The sequence below is a fragment of the Crocuta crocuta genome, unplaced genomic scaffold (assembly GCF_008692635.1).
Source record: "Crocuta crocuta isolate KB4526 unplaced genomic scaffold, BGI_CrCroc_1.0 scaffold145, whole genome shotgun sequence".
NCBI lineage: Eukaryota > Metazoa > Chordata > Mammalia > Carnivora > Hyaenidae > Crocuta > Crocuta crocuta.
In genome coordinates this window covers 521,825-540,431 of record NW_027530857.1, presented here as the reverse complement: position 1 = coordinate 540,431, position 18,607 = coordinate 521,825, and the positions used below count along the sequence as shown (strand labels likewise).

The 18,607-nt window shown below is 44.3% G+C and overlaps 1 protein-coding gene across 1 annotated transcript in view; it reads right to left on the bottom strand.

The window, feature by feature from the left end:
- The window catches only part of KIAA0319 (KIAA0319 ortholog), a 52,069-nt gene that overhangs the window by 24,224 nt on the left and 9,238 nt on the right, over positions 1–18,607 (bottom strand). Inside the window, 4 exon segments of the mRNA XM_077769592.1 lie at positions 2,643–2,708; positions 2,711–2,765; positions 6,454–6,608; positions 6,611–6,681. Coding sequence (XP_077625718.1) covers positions 2,643–2,708; positions 2,711–2,765; positions 6,454–6,608; positions 6,611–6,681 — 347 coding nt within the window.

Here is an 18,607-nt window from a genome sequence, read left to right as displayed (position 1 = left end):
CGCTCGGCCGCCGCCCGGCCCCTGCCACCGGGGCCTGCTGGCTTCCAGAGTCAGAGAAATGCTGTGAAAAATGCTGATCTCTTTGCATGAATCTGCAATCCCCTGATTTTTTTAAATGTTTATTAATTTTGAGAAAGAGAAAAAGAGCATGAGAGGGGAAGGGGTGGGAGAGGGAGGTAGGATGGGAAAGGGGGGGGAGAGACAGAGAGAGAGAGAGAGAGAGAGAGAACCCCAAGCAGGCTCCACACTCAGCGCAGAGCCCGACGCGAGGCTGGATCCCACCAGGTTTCATAACCTGAGCCGAAATCAGGGGTCCGAGGTGTAACCGACTGGGCCCCCCAGGCGCCCCTGATGTCTTGATTTAAGCCAAGTACTCACATCGGGCGGGCAGGAGCTGGCCGGAAGCTAGTGGACATCAGCGTGAGCGCACATGCTGTGTCACCCAGGACTGACTCCCTCTTGTCCACGTAGCCCCATGCCCACCACAGGCCCAGCTAAGCAATAAATGCTCAAACATTTTGGTTACACGTTCAACAAAAGTAAACGATATAAGGGGCGCCTGGCTGGCTCAGTCTGTACAGCACACGACTCTTGACCTCAGGGTTGTAGGTTTAAACCCCACAATGGGTATAGAGATTGCTTAAAAATAAACTCTTTTTAAAAACAGTTTTAAAAACCCTAAAAGGTATAAAGTACCACTGATACTGACATTGAAATTAATAGATTTTCTGCTGAAAAAGAAAAAGTCGAGAGGCGCCTGGATGGCTCAGTCAGTTAAGCCCCGGACTTCGGCTCAGGTCTTGATCTCACGGTTAGGGAGTTGGAGCCCCGCGTGGGTCTCTGTGCTGACAGCTCGGAGCCTGGAGCCTGCTTCGGATTCTGTGTTTCCCTCTGCCGATCCCTCACCTGTTCACACTCGGTCTCTCTCTCAGACATTAAAAAAAAAACAAAGTCAAGTAGTCAAACACTGAGATGGCAGTTACTCAATATGTGGACCCTGTCCCACCCTCACTGTCCTACTCAGTAAACTTCACTGGTCTAGTGGCTTCTCTTGCCCTTAGGATAAAATAGGTACATGATCACCCATTTGCAAAGCCCCTGACCCTGAGCCCTGCCACCCCCCACACTCCCACATCCTCGCCACTTCTCTCATTCCACTAAATTCTTTTTATTTATTTTTTTACATTTATTCATTTTTTTAATTAAAAAAAATTTTTTTTTAATATTTTATTTATTTTTGAGAGAGAGGGAGAGACAGCATGAGCAGGGGAGGGTCAGAGAGAGAGGGAGACACAGAATCTGAAACAGGCTCCAGGCTCTGAGCTCTCAGCACAGAGCCCGACACGGGGCTCGAACCCACGAACCGTGAGATCATGACCTGAGCCAAAGTCTAGACGCTTAACCGACTGAGCCACCCAGGCGCCCCTAAAAAAAATTTTTTTTAATGTATTTATTTCTGAGAGAGAGAGACAGAGAGCACGAGCAGGGGAGGGGCAGAGAGAGAGGGAGACACAGAATCCGAAGCAGGCTCCAGGCTCCGAGCTGTCAGCACAGAGCCCGACACCGGGCTCGAACTCACGGACCGTGAGATCACAACCTGAGCTGAAATCAGATGCTCAACAGACTGAGTCACCCAGGCGCCCTCACGAAATTGTTTTTAGTTCTTTGAACCACCAGACTCTCTTTCATCCCATGACTTTTATCCACAGTTTTCTCTGCCAGAAACACTCTTCCTCTTGCCCTTCTCTCCCCAAATTCAGCTGGCAAGATACAACCCTGAGCTCAGGTAAGACTCTCAGCAGGTGCCTTGAGCCCGGGTACGTGTGTCCCTTCCAGGGCTCCAGAAGCACCGCGTCCACCCCTAGACGTGCACCAACCATGAGGTTCTGGGTGTACTGGCCCGTAAGCCCAAGGAGGGCAGATGCCATGTTTTTGTTGTCTAATGCCACATCCCCAGGGGCTAACCCACAGCACTTACTACATATTAACTGAAAACTAGTCTAAACTAAACTAAAAAATAAACAAGAAAGTAAGTAACAAATAAAATTTAAAGATAAGATAAAATAAAACAAGTAAAATAATAAAACAAAAATAAATAAATGCATTGCCTCCAAGCTGAGTATATTTTCAGTTGCTAGGACACTGGACAGTTTACACAGACTAGCAACATCTTCTAGAAAAGGTCTAAAGCAAAGAACACGGTCAAGCAAACCCCAACCACCCTTGGGCATGTTAAGTCCGTGGGAAGGTGGAGGCCCAGGTTTCACAAAGTGTGCAGTGAGGTGGACTCGGTTCTCCAGCATCTGGACACGAGCCACGTGAGGATCAGGCCACACATCACGACCAGCCTCTGCAGCCAAGTGGGACACCTGTGACCATGTCCACCTGGCAGGCGGGGCCCTCAAATGGCCCTGAGGGTGTCCATCTGGCCCTCTATATCGCGGTGTACTCATGCAGCCAAGGCAAGATTCAGAACCACACCGGAAAACTGGCTTTATATTCAGATTTAGCTCACCCAGCCCCGATTTCTTAACAGTTAACAGATTTAGAGAACTTGCCACCAAATTTGGCTTGTCTGAAGCCCAGAGGCCCAGGTGTCTGTTCTGCCTTAATCTCTGGGGCCAAAGGCCCATCCTACCTACCAAGCTGGATAGTCACAGTCACCGCAGTGGTGGGCTGCTGTCCTGAAGACTCTGTCACCATCAGCTGAACGTAAAGCCTCCTTCCTGCAGTTCAGATGAATGAACGTGTGGTGTCTCAATGCCCTGATACCAAAGAGAAATGAAAAAAAGAAAGAAAAATAATTTTATTTATTTATTTTTTTTAATTTTTTTAAATTTATTTCTAGGAGAGAGAGAGAGAGACAGCGTGAGCAGGGGAGGGTCAGAGAGAGAGGGAGACACAGAATCCGAAGCAGGCTCCAGGCTCTGAGCTGCCAACACAGAGCCCGACGCGGGGCTCGAACCCATGAACCGTGAGATCATGACCTGAGCTGAAGTAGGAGGCTTCAATGACTAAGCCACCCAGGCGCCCCTATACAATGCTAGTTTAAAGGAGATAATTTAGGGGCGCCTCAGTGGCGCCGTCGGTTGAGCATCAGACTTTGGCTCTGGTCATGATTTTGCGGTTCGAGGGTTTGAGCTGCGTGTCGGGCTGTTTGCTGAGAGCTCAGAGCCTGGAGCCTGCTTCAGATTCTGTGTCTCCCTCTCTCTGCCCCTCCCCTGCTCACACGTATACTCTCTCTCTCTCGCTCGTTCTCTCTCTCAAAAATAAACAATAAAAAAATTGTTTAGAAAAAATACAGGAGAAAATTTGAAACAATAAGGTAGATTTATAATGCAATGGAAAGATGTCAAAGACATATATCATCAAGCAAAGAAGGCATATAGCGTGCTAGAAAGTGTTACGCATACATAGAAATACACACACAAGGATTCTGGAAGGACACACGTTAAACTGATCTAAGTAATCTATCTCCAGTCAGGGGACTGGGGCAAGATCAGGGTGTATGTGCGCTTCATCAGAAGTTAACTTTTTTTTAACCACAAGAAGCAATTCATGCATTACTCTTCTAACTAAAAGTAATGTTTTAAAACTCTAAGACATAATTTTCCAATAAGATCTTTTTTCACTTGAGTGCATCACAGCTACACTTGTCTCCAAGTTAATAACGATTCATGTTCTTGCTGCTGTGTTGTTACTGGGAACATTTTCAATTATGGCTTAGGTTTGAAGTTCATGGCAACACAGGAAGGGTTTTTAATCTTAAATTATTTACTTTTATAGATCCCAAGATTGTCTAAAGATAAATATATCTGCATGTATTGGTTAAAGGTTTTAATGGCAAATTGGAAAAAAAATGATAGAAGAGCAACTGCATTGGCACAAAGGGAACTTGTGAAGTTTGAAACATATACTTTAAGAACTTAAAAAAGGTGCTTTTCCCTGCTCCTTAAAAAAATTTTTTTAACATTTATTTATTTTTGAGAGAGAGACACACACAGCACAAGTGGGGGAGGGGCAGAGAGAGAGGGAGCCACAGACTCCAAAGCAGGCTCCAGGTTCCAACCTGTCAGCACAGAGTCCAACACGGGGCTCAAACCCATGAACCGTGAGATCATGACCTGAGCCGAATTCGGACACTTAACCGACTGAGCCACCCAGGCGGCCCTCCCTACTTTTGACTAAACAAAGTGAAGCAGTCTTCTCTGAAAAGCTTTACAAAAGTATAATTTCTTAGACCTCATTTCAAACACACCACAGTTACACGAAAGCTTATGCACACAGTACAGGGAATGAGTGGCAAATGGCTGGGCAGACTGACACGTGTGTGTCCGCTGTTGCCCTCGGAGACACCCAGGTGACAGCCGCGGGCTTCCCCATCCCGAGTGAAGCCACGCTGGCTGCCCTGCACGGTGTTCCCACTAATCTAGGAGTCTGGTTTAAGGTCGTCTTGGTGATTGCCCCAGTTAATAAAAAGATCACCCCTTTTACCATCTGCATCTGTGAACCACGAGGCAGTAACCTTGTTACCGCGGATCATCTCTGAAAGTCCACTGCAGAAGGGCAGGTGTGGAGAGCAGCTGGCCCTGCACCCAGCACGCACAGGGTCCCCTGGACCCTGTTGGGCAGATATGGATGAATTCAGGGGTGTGAGCTCTGGGCTCATAATTCTCAACGACTAAGGGAAAGAAAATTTGGCTTTTTTAATTTAATTTAATTTTCTTGTTAAGTAATCTCCACACCCAAGGTGTGACTCCATCTCACAACCCTGAGATCAAGGGTGACACCCTCTTCCGACTGAGCCAAACAGGAACCCCTGTAACATTTTTTTTTAACCAAGGAAATACAATATCCCATCTTTCTGCTTTGTATCCAAACCCCTCTGAATCAGAATTATTAGCACCACAGAAGCAAACGTAGCACCTGCCACAACCCTGAGGCAGGGTGGGCCCACAGCCAGTTCTGAAGAACTCATAGCCCTTTCAGGTTCATAAACCCAACCAGTCATTTTTAATTCATCCTAGTTGCGAAGTACTTTCCAGAAACATCAGAAAGTAAGGCAGGTTAAGTTTTCATGGGATATCGGATTTCATCTTAAATACTAACAAATGTATGTTGGACAGAGGAGATGGGGTTTGATGGAGAAGTAGATGGTTGCGATGCAAGGTCATTATCTTTTTTCCATTAAACTGTCAAATTATAACCTGAAACTAATATGACACTGCACGTTAACTGGAAGTGAAATAAAAACTGAAGGGATGTTGGCTGGTAGAGCATGTGACTCTTGCCCTTATAGTCCTGAGATCAAGCCCCACATTGGGTGTTAGAGCTTCCTAAAATAAATAAATAAATAGGGAGCATCTGGGTAGCTCAGTTGGTTACTTGAGCATCCTTCTTTGGCTCTGGTCATGATCTTACAGTTCATGAGTTCAAGCCCTGCATCGGGCTCTGTGCTGACAGCTCAGAGCCTGGAGTCTGCTTTGGATTCTGTGTCTCCCTTGCTCTCTGCCCCTCACCCTCTGTCTCTGTCTCAAAAAATGAGTAAATACTTTTAAAGAATGAATGAATGAATGAATGGATGAATAAAATAAGGAAAAAATAAAATAAAAGCTTAAAACCGTCAAGTAATAATATAACTTCAAAAATAGCAAGGGGCTAGCAATAAAAATAAATAGTTTTGGCCATTCACCAAAAGAAAAACAAGCAAAAAGCTCACACACATTCACATGCACACAAAACACCCACAGTAAAAGTATCCGTGTTACTATGTCTTTAGACAGATATATTTAAGATCTGAGCAAATTAAAAGTCGAGATCCAAAAAGCTCTCAAAAAGAAACCACTCGATCCAGAAAAGATGATTATTTCTAATGTTTCTCCCAATAATAAAATAGTATTTCCATAGCAAATGCTGGGTCAGACTTTCTCCAAACTAGCCTCAAGTTCAAGCTGTCAACACAGGATCCACTTAGTTGCTCTTCCATGGTTACAGAGAACGTGTGAGGGGAAAGGATGTAAGTTTTGAAGATTTGTGAATTTCAGTGCTCTTCCGATAGTTGTAATCTATCAGATAATCTTACAAAAAACATATTTTCTAGATTTAACTGCCCCCCTCCCCACACACACACACAAACAATACTTTAGGTAGGTAGGTAGGAAGGAAATGTTTGAACAGATAAACAGATGGACAGATATACCTACGGATGGATGGACAGTTGGGTTGCTGGGTAGGTGGATTGATGGACGGATGGACAGATGGGTGGATGGATAGTTGGGTGGGTGGGTGGACTGATGGATGGGTACATGGTTGGTAAGGGTGGGTGGGTGGATTGATGGATGGATGGATGGTTGGGTGGGCGGGTGGACAGATGGGTAGATGGGTACGTGGTTGGGAGGGCAGGTAGGTGGATGGATAGACAAGTAAAAGTTGAAGGCAGGATAGAGAACTTGCCTGCAGGGTCACCTCTTTGCACTCACTCCCAGGACACAGAGACCACTCATAGAGGACAATCTGGTGATCATTACTGCTCTGATTTCCATTCAAAGTGATGGAGTTGTGGGGCAAAGTCATGGTCTGACTTGGTCCTGTGCTGGCAATTGGCGACAGTCCATAGCACTGCTGACTATGAGGACTGTGGTTGTGGGGCGGGGGGCTCCATCCGAGTCTATGGCAGTCAGCCTACAAAAGGAGAGGAAGCCATCATGCTGCAGGAAGACGCCAAGTCTTAGAGCAAATGGTCGATTTACTCTCCTTATGGCACATCTCTCAGAACAACTCAGAACAGGTGTGAAGGGGAATTTGAGGATGAAACTGAGAAAAGAACAGAGACTTGAGGATTTCTTTTTATTGGATGCTGTTGATTTACTTTATTTTTTGCTAGTAATCTAGTCACATGACGGAGTTTTATCTTATATGGGTTTTGAGATGCTAGATGAAGAAATCTTCCTCGGCCAACACAGGAGCCTCTCTCTCATACCTGAGACCAAGAAGGTGTCGGGTGTAGGCCCCGCCTTCAGGCCTGGGCATGTAGAGACAGTAGATCGCTCGTCAACTTTCATCTACAAAGCTTTTGAATTTTTTTATTCTTTTCCAGAGGACTTAATATAATTATGCTTTCTGGCCACTCCTTCCAGGGCAATGCTATGATCAAGCACTTTCAAAAACAAACGGATGCTCAACAGACATAAGCCAACAACGAAGAGAAGGGCACTGACCCTCCTGTGGTGAACTTGCTCCTGATGTGCTAATGGACTGGGAAATAGGGTCACTTCGTCCTTCCGGGGCAAAGGGGTCAGTTCTGAATGGTGATGAGTGTGAATCAGGTGTTAAGAGGAACCTGACCCTGAAGCTACGCGAAGAACACAAGCGTCACTTACAGCAAGGGTGTGTGCGGGGTCTGTGTGGACGCGGCCGGGTGCTCTGTGCGCCCTTTCTCACCACCCTGCAGACTCCATACGACCAAGAGCCACACTCCGGTTCTGGCTCCAACAGAGAACCAAGTACCCGGGTCGTCCCCCTCAGCCAGGCTGCCAGGACACGTCCCGGGCTCCGAAGGGAATCTGTTCTTGGTAAAATGGGGACAGCAGCAGCAACCTGCGCCAGGCAGACGATGAACTTAGTACACATGAGATGGGGAGGAGTGGAGACGGCACAGTCCCAGGGGGAGCCCAGGCTCGCCTTGTCCCTGGAACACAGCCAGGTAGGTATCGGGTCATCCTCCAGCCCCAGGGACTCCGTCTGAGGGCTGACAGAACAGACCGCACACCTACAGGGAGAGAAGAGGCCACAGTGTGAAAGGCGGGTAGGTGAGAGGTCCAGAGACAAAACAACCATGGGCGCTGCAGAGGAGAAGACTTGATCAGGAGACGAGGGAGAGGGAAAGAGAGAGAGTGTGAGCTGCACACAGGGGGTCACAGGAGAAAAGCACTCTCCCAAAACCGCTGACTGGAGGAGCGAGGGGAGGTCTGAGCCTGAGGTGTCGGGAAAAGTCCGGCAGAGGCAGGCGTGGAGCCCGGCAGGCTCCATGGTGGTGGCGGCGGCGGCGTTCCTGTGGATGAGGGAGGAGGCCCAGGAGCAGCCAGCGCTGCCATCTGAGGGTCGCCTGGGCCGAGCTGGGAGAGACAACTCCCCTCCTTGGTGCATCTGGGAGGGGCGGCACTGCCTCTCCAGGGACCAAGAGCCCTCGGGCTCCACTGAGCCACAGGTTCAAGAGCACCGGGGCAGGGCCACGTGCTGAGGGCGGCTAAGCCAGAGGCCAGCTCCTTGCAGAGCTCTTCTCTAACTCCAAGTGTCTGTGGGTTCGTGGGGCTGACCTGCTGGGACAAAGCAGCACCAGCCCCAGGGCAGACAGCCCCTCACCTGGAGGAGCAGAGCAGGTCCCTAAATTCTGGAACTCAGCTGGTGCACCTGAGATAAAACTCCCGTCTGCTGGGCAGACAGACAGCTCGGACACAGACAGGTGAAGGCAGGGATCTGAGGACACCTGGGACACATGACGGGAGACTGTTCACTTTTCCGCGGGGGCTTCCTGGACAGTGACAGGCGCAGACCCCCCTCTCCGGGGACAAGGGAGGGGGAGAGGGCCCTTTTCCTCCAGCAGCCATCAGCACCGGCAGACCAGGGGCAGCACGGCACCCACAGCAGAGGCCTGAGCCGCCTGCGTGCAGCCCCGCCCCCCTGCACTCTGCAGGTGCTCCTGAACTAGGGCAGGGGTGCCTGAGAGCTTGGGCAGCAGGCCCCTTCCCCAGAAGACCTGCATAAACACCCCCGACGTGCATGCACCAAGTCTACTGACCACAGTGCTGCAAAGCTTTGGCTCTGCTGGAAACTGGATCTGGCTTCTTTTAGCAAGCTGACCAAAGTACACCTGGTTACAACTCCCCACACTCTGGCCAGGGTCAAACACTGCCCATGGCAGGCAAACAGAAACTGCAGAGGGCTGACCTGAGGGAAGGAGCAGCCAAAACACAACAACAGAGTGTACACAGCACACACCAGACACAACTCCTGAAGCACCAAGCTCTGGACAGTATACGCGCTCTTCTTACAGCCATTACTCTCAAGAGAGGGAAACATAACAGGCTTTCCTAACACACAGAAGACGGAGACCTCAACAAAATGCCAAGATGGAGGAATTCATCCCAAAAGAAAGAACAATAAAGGTCACAGCCAAGGACCTAATTGAAACATATGTAAGTAATGTGCTGATTCAGAATTTAAGACAATAATCATAAGGAAACTAGCTGGGCATGAGACAAGCATAGAAGACACCAGGGAGTCCCTTACTACAGATGAAAGATGTAAAAACAAGTCAGGCCAAGATAAAAAATGCTGTAACTGAGATGCAAAACCAACTGGGTGCAATGACACAAAGATGGAAGAATCACAGGAACAAATAAGTGATAGAGAAGATAAAATTCTGGAAAATAATGAAGCTGAAAAGGGAAAGAAAAATCTTAAATCATGCAAGTAGATTTACAAAACTCAGTGACTCCATAAAGCATAATAATATTCATATCATAGGATCCCCAAAAGAAGGAGAGAGGGTAAAAGATGCAGAAGGTTTACTTGAGCAATTTATAGCTGAAAACTTCCTAATCAGGGGAAGGAAACAGACATCCAAATCCAGGAGGCACAGAGAACTCCCATCAAAATCAACAAAAGCAGGCCAACGCTTGCAAAACACAGATAAGGAAAGAATCCTGAAATTAGTAGTGGAAACGAAATGCCTAATCTACAAGTGAAGAAAAATAAGGTTATCAGCAGATCTCTCCAAAGAAACTTGGCAGGTCAGAAGGGAGTGGCACGATATTTTCAAAGAACTAAAGGGGAAAAATATCTAGCCAAGAATACTCTACCCAGAAAGGCTGTCATTCAGAAGGGAAGCGATATAGTTTCCCAGACAAACAAAAACTAAAGGAGTTCATGACCACTAAACCAGTCCTGTGAGAAATATCACTGAAGACTCTCTGAGCAGGAAAGAAAAGCCAGTAGCAACAGAGAAAATCTCCTGAAATGACTTTACAGGAAATATAATGGCACTAAATTCATATCTGTCAATAATTGCTCTGAATGTAAATGGACTACATTCTCCAATCAAAAGACATATGGTATCAGAATGGATAAAAAACAAAATCCATCTGATGATGCCTACAAGAGACTCATTTTAGACCTAAAGACACCTACAGATTGAAAGTGTGGGATGGAGAAACATTTATCATGCTAATGGATGTCAAAAGAAACCCAGAGTAGTTATACTTCTATCAGACAAACTATATTTTAAACCACAGGCTGTAACAAGAGATGAAGACGGGCACCATATCATAATAAAGGGGTCTGTCCAATAAGATTGAACAATTATAAATATTTATGCCCCCAACTTGAAGCACCCAAACATATAAATTAATAACACAAAAAATCTCATTGAAAAATCGTACAAATATTGTAGAAGACTTTGATACCCCCCTTACACAATGGACAGATCATCTAAGCAGAAAACCAACAAGGAAACAATGGCTTTGAATGACACACTGGACCAGATGGGGTTAACAGATATATTCAGGACATTTCATCCTAAAGCAGAATACACATTCATTCCAAACGTACATGGCACATTCTACAGGATAGATCACATAGTGGGTCACAAATCAGCCCTCATCAAATAAAAAAAATGGAGAACATACCATGTATATTTTCTAACCACAGCGCTATGAAACTTAAAGTCAACCACAAGAAAAAAATTGGAAAGACCACAAACACCTGGAGGTTAAAGAACATTCTACTTAAGAATGAATAGGTTGGGGGGGCGCCTGGGTGGCTCACTCAGTTAAGCGTCCAACTTCGGCTCAGGTCATGATCTCACAGTTCGTGGGTTTGAGCCCCGCGTCAGGCTCTGTGCTGACAGCTAGCTCAGAGCCTGGAGCCTGTTTCAGATTCTGTGTCTCCCTCTCTCTCTGACCCTCCCCTGCTCATGCTGTTTCTCTCTCTCAGAAATTAAAAAAAAAAAAAATGAATGGGTTGGGGCGCCTGGGTGGCTCAGTCAGTTAAGCATCCGACTTCAGCTCAGGTTATGATCTCACGGTTTGTTGGTTTGTGCTCTGCATCAGGTTCTGTGCTGACAGCTCAGAGCCTGGAGCCTGTTTCAGATTCTGTGTTTCCCCCCGCTTCTCTGCCCCTCCCCCACTCGTGCTCTGTCTCAAAAATAAATAAAAAACAAACAAAAAAATTTAAAAAAAGAATGAATGGGTTAACCAGGAAATTAAAGAAGAAATTTTTAAAAATACATGGAAGCAAATGAAAATGAAAACATGACAGTCCAAAACCTTTCGGATGCAGCAAAAGCAGTCACAAGAAGGAAATATATAGCAATATAGGACTATTTCAAGAAGCACTAGGGGCGCCTGGGTGGCTCAGTCCGTTAAGTGTCTGACTTTGGCTCAGGTCATGATCTCACGGTTTGTGGGTTTGAGCCCCGCATTGGGATTCTGTGTTGACAGCCAGCTCAGAGCCTGGAGCCTGATTCAATTCTGTGTCTCCCTCTCTCTCTCTCTGCTCCTCCCCCAACTCATGCTCTGTCTCTCTCTGTTTCTCAAAAATAAATAAACATTAAAAATTTTTTAAATAATAATCAATTGAAAATCAAGAAGCAATAAAAATCCCAAATACACAACTAACCTTACACCTAAGGAGCTAGAACAGGAACAGCGAATGAAGCCTAAAGCCAGTCGAAGAAGAGAAATAAAGATTAGAGCAGAAATAAATTATACAGAAACAAACAAAACCAATAGTAGAAAAGATCAATGAAACTAGGTGCTACTTTTTTGAAAGAATTAATAAAATTGATAAACTCCTAGTCAGGCTTCCCAAAACGAAAAGAGAGAGGACCCAAATAAATAAAACCATGAATGAGAGAGATCACAACCAACAATAGAGACATCCAAGCAATTATGAGAAAATATTATAAAAAATTATACGCCAACAAATTGGGCAATCTGGAAGAAATGGACAAATTCCTAGAAACTGAAGCAGGAAGAAACAGAAAATTTGAACAGACCCAAAACCAGCAGAGAAATAGAAGCAGTAATAAAAAATCTCCCAACAAACAAGAGTCCTGGGCCAGATGGCTTCCCGGGGTAATCCTACTTAACATTTGAAGAAGAGTTAGTACCTATTCTTCTCAAACTTTTCAAAAAAATAGAAAATGAAGGAAAACTTTCAAACTCATTCTACAAAGGCAGCGTTATCTCGATTTCAAAACAAAAGATGTTTCACAAAAGATGTTTCACTCTTTTTAGTGAAACATGCCTGTGTCCCTGATAAACATGGATGTAAAAATTCTCAAGAAGATAACAACAAATTGAATCCAACAGAACATTAAAAATTTTATTCACCACGATCAAGTGGGATTAATTCCTGGGCCGTAAGAGTGGTTTAATATTTGCCAATCAATCAACATGATACACCACGTTAATAAAAGAAAAGACAAGAATCACATGATCCTCTCAACAGATGCAGCAAAAGCCTGTGACAAAGTACAACATCCATGCTTAATAAAAACCCTCCCCAAAGTAGGGAAAGATGGAACATACCTCAACATCGTAAAAGCCATGTACTAAAGACCCACAACCTCAATGAGGAAAAACGGAGAGCTTTGCCTCTAGTCAGGAACAAGGCTGGGATGTCCACTCTCACCATTGTTATTTAACACTATACTACAAGTTCTACCATCAGCAACCAGACAGCAGAAAGAAATAAAAGGCAATCAAATCAGCAAGGAAGAAGTCAAACTTCCACTATTCACAGACTACATATACTCTGTAGAAAACCTGAAAGGCTTCAGCATAGTTGCAGGATATGAAATCAACATACAGAAATCTGCAGTATTTCTATATACCAATAATGAACCAGCAGAAAGAAAAAAAATCAAAGAATCAATCCCATTTACAACTGCACCAAAAACCGTAAGATACCTAGGAATAGACCTAGCAAAGAGGTAAAAGATCTGTAGGCTTAAAACCATAGAACACTTTGAAAGAAATCAAAGATGACACAAAGAAATGTAAAAACATTCCATGCTCATGGATTGGAAGAACAAATATTGTTAAAATGTCTATACCACCCAAAGCAATCTACACATTTAATGCAATCCTCCTCAAAATACCACCAGCATTTTTCAGAGTGAGAATAAACAATCCCAAAATTTCTGTGGAACTACAAAAGACCCCAAATAGCCAAAGCAATCTTGAAAAAGAAAACCAAAGCTGGAGGCATCACAATCCTGAAGTTTAGCCTGTACTACAAAGCTGTAATCAAGACAGTATGGTACTGGCACAAAAACAGACATATAGATCAATGGAACAAAAGAGAAAACCCAGAAATGGACCCACAACCATTTGGTTAACTAATCTTCGACAAACCAAGAAAAAATATCCAATGGAAAAAAGTCTCTTCAATAACATGTGTTGGGAAAACTGGACAGCGATATGCAGAAGAATGAAACTGAACCACTTCCTTACACCACACACAAAAATAAATTCAAAATGGATGAAAGACCTAAATGAGACAGGAAACCATCAAAATCCTAGAAGAGAACACAGGCAGTAACCTCTTTGACATCGACTATAGCAACTTCTTAATATATACATGTCTGGAGGCAAAGGAAACAAAAGCAAAAGTGAACTATTGGTACCTCATCAAAATAAAAAGCTTCTACAGAGTAAAGGAAACAATCAACAAAACTAAAAGGCAACCTATGGAATGAAAGAAGATATTTGCATATGACCAATCTGGTAAAGGGTTAGTATCCAAAATTTATAAAGAACTTACCAAAATCAACACCCAAAAAGTAAATAATCCAGTGAAGGAATGGGCAGAAGACATGAAGAGACACTTTTGCGAAGAAGACTTCCACATCACTAACAGACACATGAAAAGATGCTCAACATCACTCATCATCAGGGAAATGCAAATCAAAAGTACAATGAGGTATCACCTAACACCAGTCAGAATGGTTAAAATGAGCAACGCAAGAAACCATACGTGTCGGCGAGGATGTGGAGAAAGGGGAACCCTCTTACACTGTCAGTGGGAATGTAAACTGGTGCAGCCACTCTGGAAAACAGTGTGGAGGTTCCTCAAAGACTAAAACATAGAACTACCCTATGATCCAGCAATTGTACTACTAGGCATTTACTCGAGGATACAAAAATACAGGTTCAAAGGGGTACATGAACCCCAATCTTTGTAGCAGCATTATCAACAACAGCACACTATGGAGAAAGCCCAAATGTCCCCCAACTGATGAATGGATAAAGAAGATGTGGTATATATACACCATGGAATACTACTCGGCCACAAAAAAGAATGAAATTTGCCACTTGCAGCAACGTAGATGGAGCTACAGTGTTTTATGCTAAGCCAAATAAGTCCATCAGAGAAAGACAAGTATTATTTGTTTCATTCATATGTGGAATTTAAGAAACAAAACAGATGAACACACAGGAGGAAGAGGAAAAAAGAGAGGGAAACAAGCTATAAGAGACTCTTAACAATACAGAACTGAGGGTTGATGGAGGGGGATGAGGTGGGGGATGGGCTGGCTGGGTGATGGGTATTAAAGAAGACACTTGTGATGAGCATGATGTACGTAAGTGATGAATCACTAAATTCTACTCCTGAAACCAATATTGCACTGTCTGTTAACTAACTAGAATTTAAATAAAAACTTGAAAAAAATGAATCAAAATTACCTTGTAAAAAGTGACCTTTCGCCATACATAAATTTATCCCAACAAATAGGTACTAGAGAAAGGCTCTTAATAATAACTTTTTGGAAGTTCCCACAGGCTTTTTGTGTTAAAGCTCCCCCACAAGTCGATCACAGTGAAACCCTTGGATAAAAAGACAACAATCCGGCAACATAGGTCAAACTCCTTAAAAACATACAGGCCTCCAACCCAGAGACTTTACCTGTACCCCTATAAGGCTGTCAGCCCAAACACTGAATAATGGGGCTGAATTAATAAAATGCAACTGTATCAGCACAGCATCCAACAGGACTTTACAGAATACTTAATGACATGGATTTTCTGAAACATGGAAAGCAAACGCAGACCCACAAGTGTGAGAACTTGACAGGGACGTGACCTTGCAGACCTGGAAAAGATACACCCACGAGACAACAAACATACTGGCACCGCTGGCTGATTATCCATATGGGGGACATTAGACTGGCTCTCCCAACAGTAGATACACAATCGATTCTAGATGGATAAAAGCTTAGATGTCAAAGACAGAACTTCTAACGTTTTATTAAAAAATCTAGAAGACAGATTCCAAACGCCCTATACATTTTGATATAATAAGAAAAAAAAGTTTTAAGTTTATGTAGGTACAGAAAGAAGACCATAAACATAAATGCAATACCGTGAAGGGTGTTTATTTCTAGACAGAATTATGAGCAGTATTTTTTCTAATTATAGATACATTTTGATTTTCTTCTTTTTTTTTAATATTTTTACTTATTTTTTAGGAGAGAGAGGGAGACAGCGTGAGTAGGGGAGGGTCAGAGAGAGAGGGAGTGACAGACTCTGAAACAGTCTCCAGGCTCTGAGCTGGCAGTCAGCACAGAGCCCGACGCGGGGCTCGAACCCACGAACCGCGAGATCATGACCCAAGCGAAAGTCGGACGCTTAACCGACTAAGCCACCCAGGCGCCCCCATTTTGATTTTCTTAAAAATTTTACGGCAAACATGTATTAGTCTTTTTCGAAGGTTTTTTTCCCCTTAGGTTTATTTATTTATTTTGAGAGAGGGGAGAGAGCAGGACAGGGACAGAGAGAGAGGGAGAGAGAGAATCTTAAGCAGGCTCCGCACGGTCAGCACAGAGCCTGATGCAGGTCTCGAACCCACAAACCATGAGATCATGACCTGAGCCAAAGTCGGATGCTCGACCAACTGAGCCACCCAGGCGCTCCTGCTTTATTCTTACTAGAAGAAAAAATATATATTTTTAACACCTATATTATTACTTATCTCTTGAAACTCTGTATTTCTTCTGGATCAAGCTGTGATTGCCTCGCCAAGGGGGTGAACTAAAAATGAACACAGAGACACCCCATCCCCCTAAGGAGACATGTAGATGACAGACACATGAAAATATGCCCACATGTCATCGGGGCAATGCAAATTAAAACAAAAATGAGATACCACTACACACCTGTTCGAATGGCCAAACTCCAAAACACTGACCACACCCAGTGGTGGTGAGGGTGTGGAGTGAAAGCTTTCCTTCACTGCTGCTGGGAAAGGGGACAGCCACTTTGCAAGACGGCTCAGGGGTGTCTTACAAGACTTGAACATATTCTTACTGTGTGATCCAGCAATCACATGCCCTGGGATTTACCCAAAGGAGCTGAAGACTTAAGTCCACCCAGAAATCTGCACATGGATGTTGACAGCAGCTTTATTCGCACTGCCAAAACTAGGAAGCGACCAGAATGTCCTTCAGTAGGGGAATGGAGAAATAAACTGCGGCCCACCCAGACAATGGAATATCAGTCAGTGCTAAAAAGAAATGAGCTATCAAGCCATGAAAAGACAAGAAAGAGTCATAAATGCATTTTACGAAGTAAAAGAAGCCAATCTGAGGAGGCTCCTTACTGTACGATTCCGACTCTAAGACATTCTGGAAGAGGCAAAACTATGAAGACAGTAAATGATCAGTGTTGGCCGGGGAGGGGACGGGGGACACAGATGAATTGGAGGAGCACAGAGGACTTTTAGGGCAGAGAATGTGACAGGTGTCTGCGTGATATCTATGTATGAGACAATGACAGCTCTCCGCCATTACGCACTTGTCCAAACCCACAGAATGTCTGACAACAAGAGGGATCCCTCAGGCTGCAGGCCTGAACGACAGGCTTCAACTGCTTAGGATGCATTTGTTAGTGTCGATTCATCCTGGGTAAAATACATACCATCTTGCTAGTGATGCTGACGATGGGGGCGGCCATGCACAGGTCGGGGCAGGAGGCAGGTGGGAAACCTCTGTACCTTCATCTCAATTTTATTATAAAACCTAAAACTGCTCTACAAAAATAGTCTTAAAAAAAAAAACAAACAGACACACATGAGCACGGGATGCCCCACGTGGCTGTTCACCCAGCCTTCAGAGCCTGCAGATTCCTCAGCATCCACTCTCTTTTTAATTTATTATATACTTTCCAATTTATTTTTTAACTATTTTAATTTTTTTTAATGTTTTATTTATTTTTGAGAGAGAGAGAGACAGCATGATCAGGGGAGGGTAAGAGAGAGAGGGAGACACAGAATCTGAAGACAGGCTCCAGGCTCTGAGCTGTCAGCACAGAGCCCGACGCGGGGCTCGAACCCATGAACCGTGAGATCATGACCTGAGCTGAAGTTGGACGCTTAACCAACTGAGCCGCCCAGGCGCCCCTTACTTTTTTAATTTACATCCAAGTTAGCCAGCATCTAGTGCAATAGTGGTTTCAGAAGACAATTCCTTAATGCCCCTCACCCACTTAGCCCACCCCCCTCCCACACCCCCTCCAGCAACCCTCTGTTTGTTCTCCATATTTAAGAGTCTCTTATGTTTTGTCCTCCTCCCTGGTTTTATATTATTTTTGCTTCCCTTCCCTTGTGTTCATCTGTTTTGTATCTTCAAGTCCTCATATGAGTGAAGTCATATGATATTTGTCTTTCTCTGACTAATCTTGCTTAGCATAATGCCCTCCACTTCCATCCACATAGTTGCAAATGGCAAGATTTCATTCTTTTTGATGGCCAAGTAATACTCCATTGTATAGATATACCACATCTTCTTTATCCATTCATCCTAGGGATCTACTCTTAATTAAATAAGCTTGCAGAAGGAGGTAAGTTTCTTTTCTTTCTTTCTTTCTTTCTTTTTTTTTTTTTTACTGTGGCAAGGAATATATAACATAAAGCTTACCATTTCAACGATTTTTAACTGTGTAATTCAGTGGAATTAAGTTCATTCACACTGTTGTGTGGTCCCTATGGCCATCCATTTCCAGAACTTTGGCATCATCCCAAACTGAAACTGTATCCGTTAAGCACCAACTCCCCATTTACCCTCTCCCATTCCCCACAGCCCCAAGGCAACTACTATTCTGCTTTCTATCTCTATGGATTTGTCTACTAGCTACCTCATGTAAGTGGGATCATTTGTCCTTTGTGAATGGCTTCATTCGGCTCACCTAATGTCTTCAAGGTTCATCCATGTTACAGGATGTGTCAGGATTTCATTTTCTAAGGCTGATATTCTGGTATATGCATATACCACATTTTACTTACCCATTCCTCTGTGGATGGACATTTTAGTCGTTCTGCCTTTTGGCTATTATGAGGAATGCTGCTATGAACACTGGTGTACGTTACAGACTGGATATTTGTGTCCCCCGCCCCAAATTCATATGATGAACTCTAATGCCTAATGTGATTGGTACTTGGAGTGGGGCCTTCAAGAAGTAGATGAGATCATGAGGGCAGAGAATGGGATTGGTGCCCTTGTGTAGAGGCCTCAGAGAGCTTCCTCACCCCCCCCCCCCCCTGCTTTCTG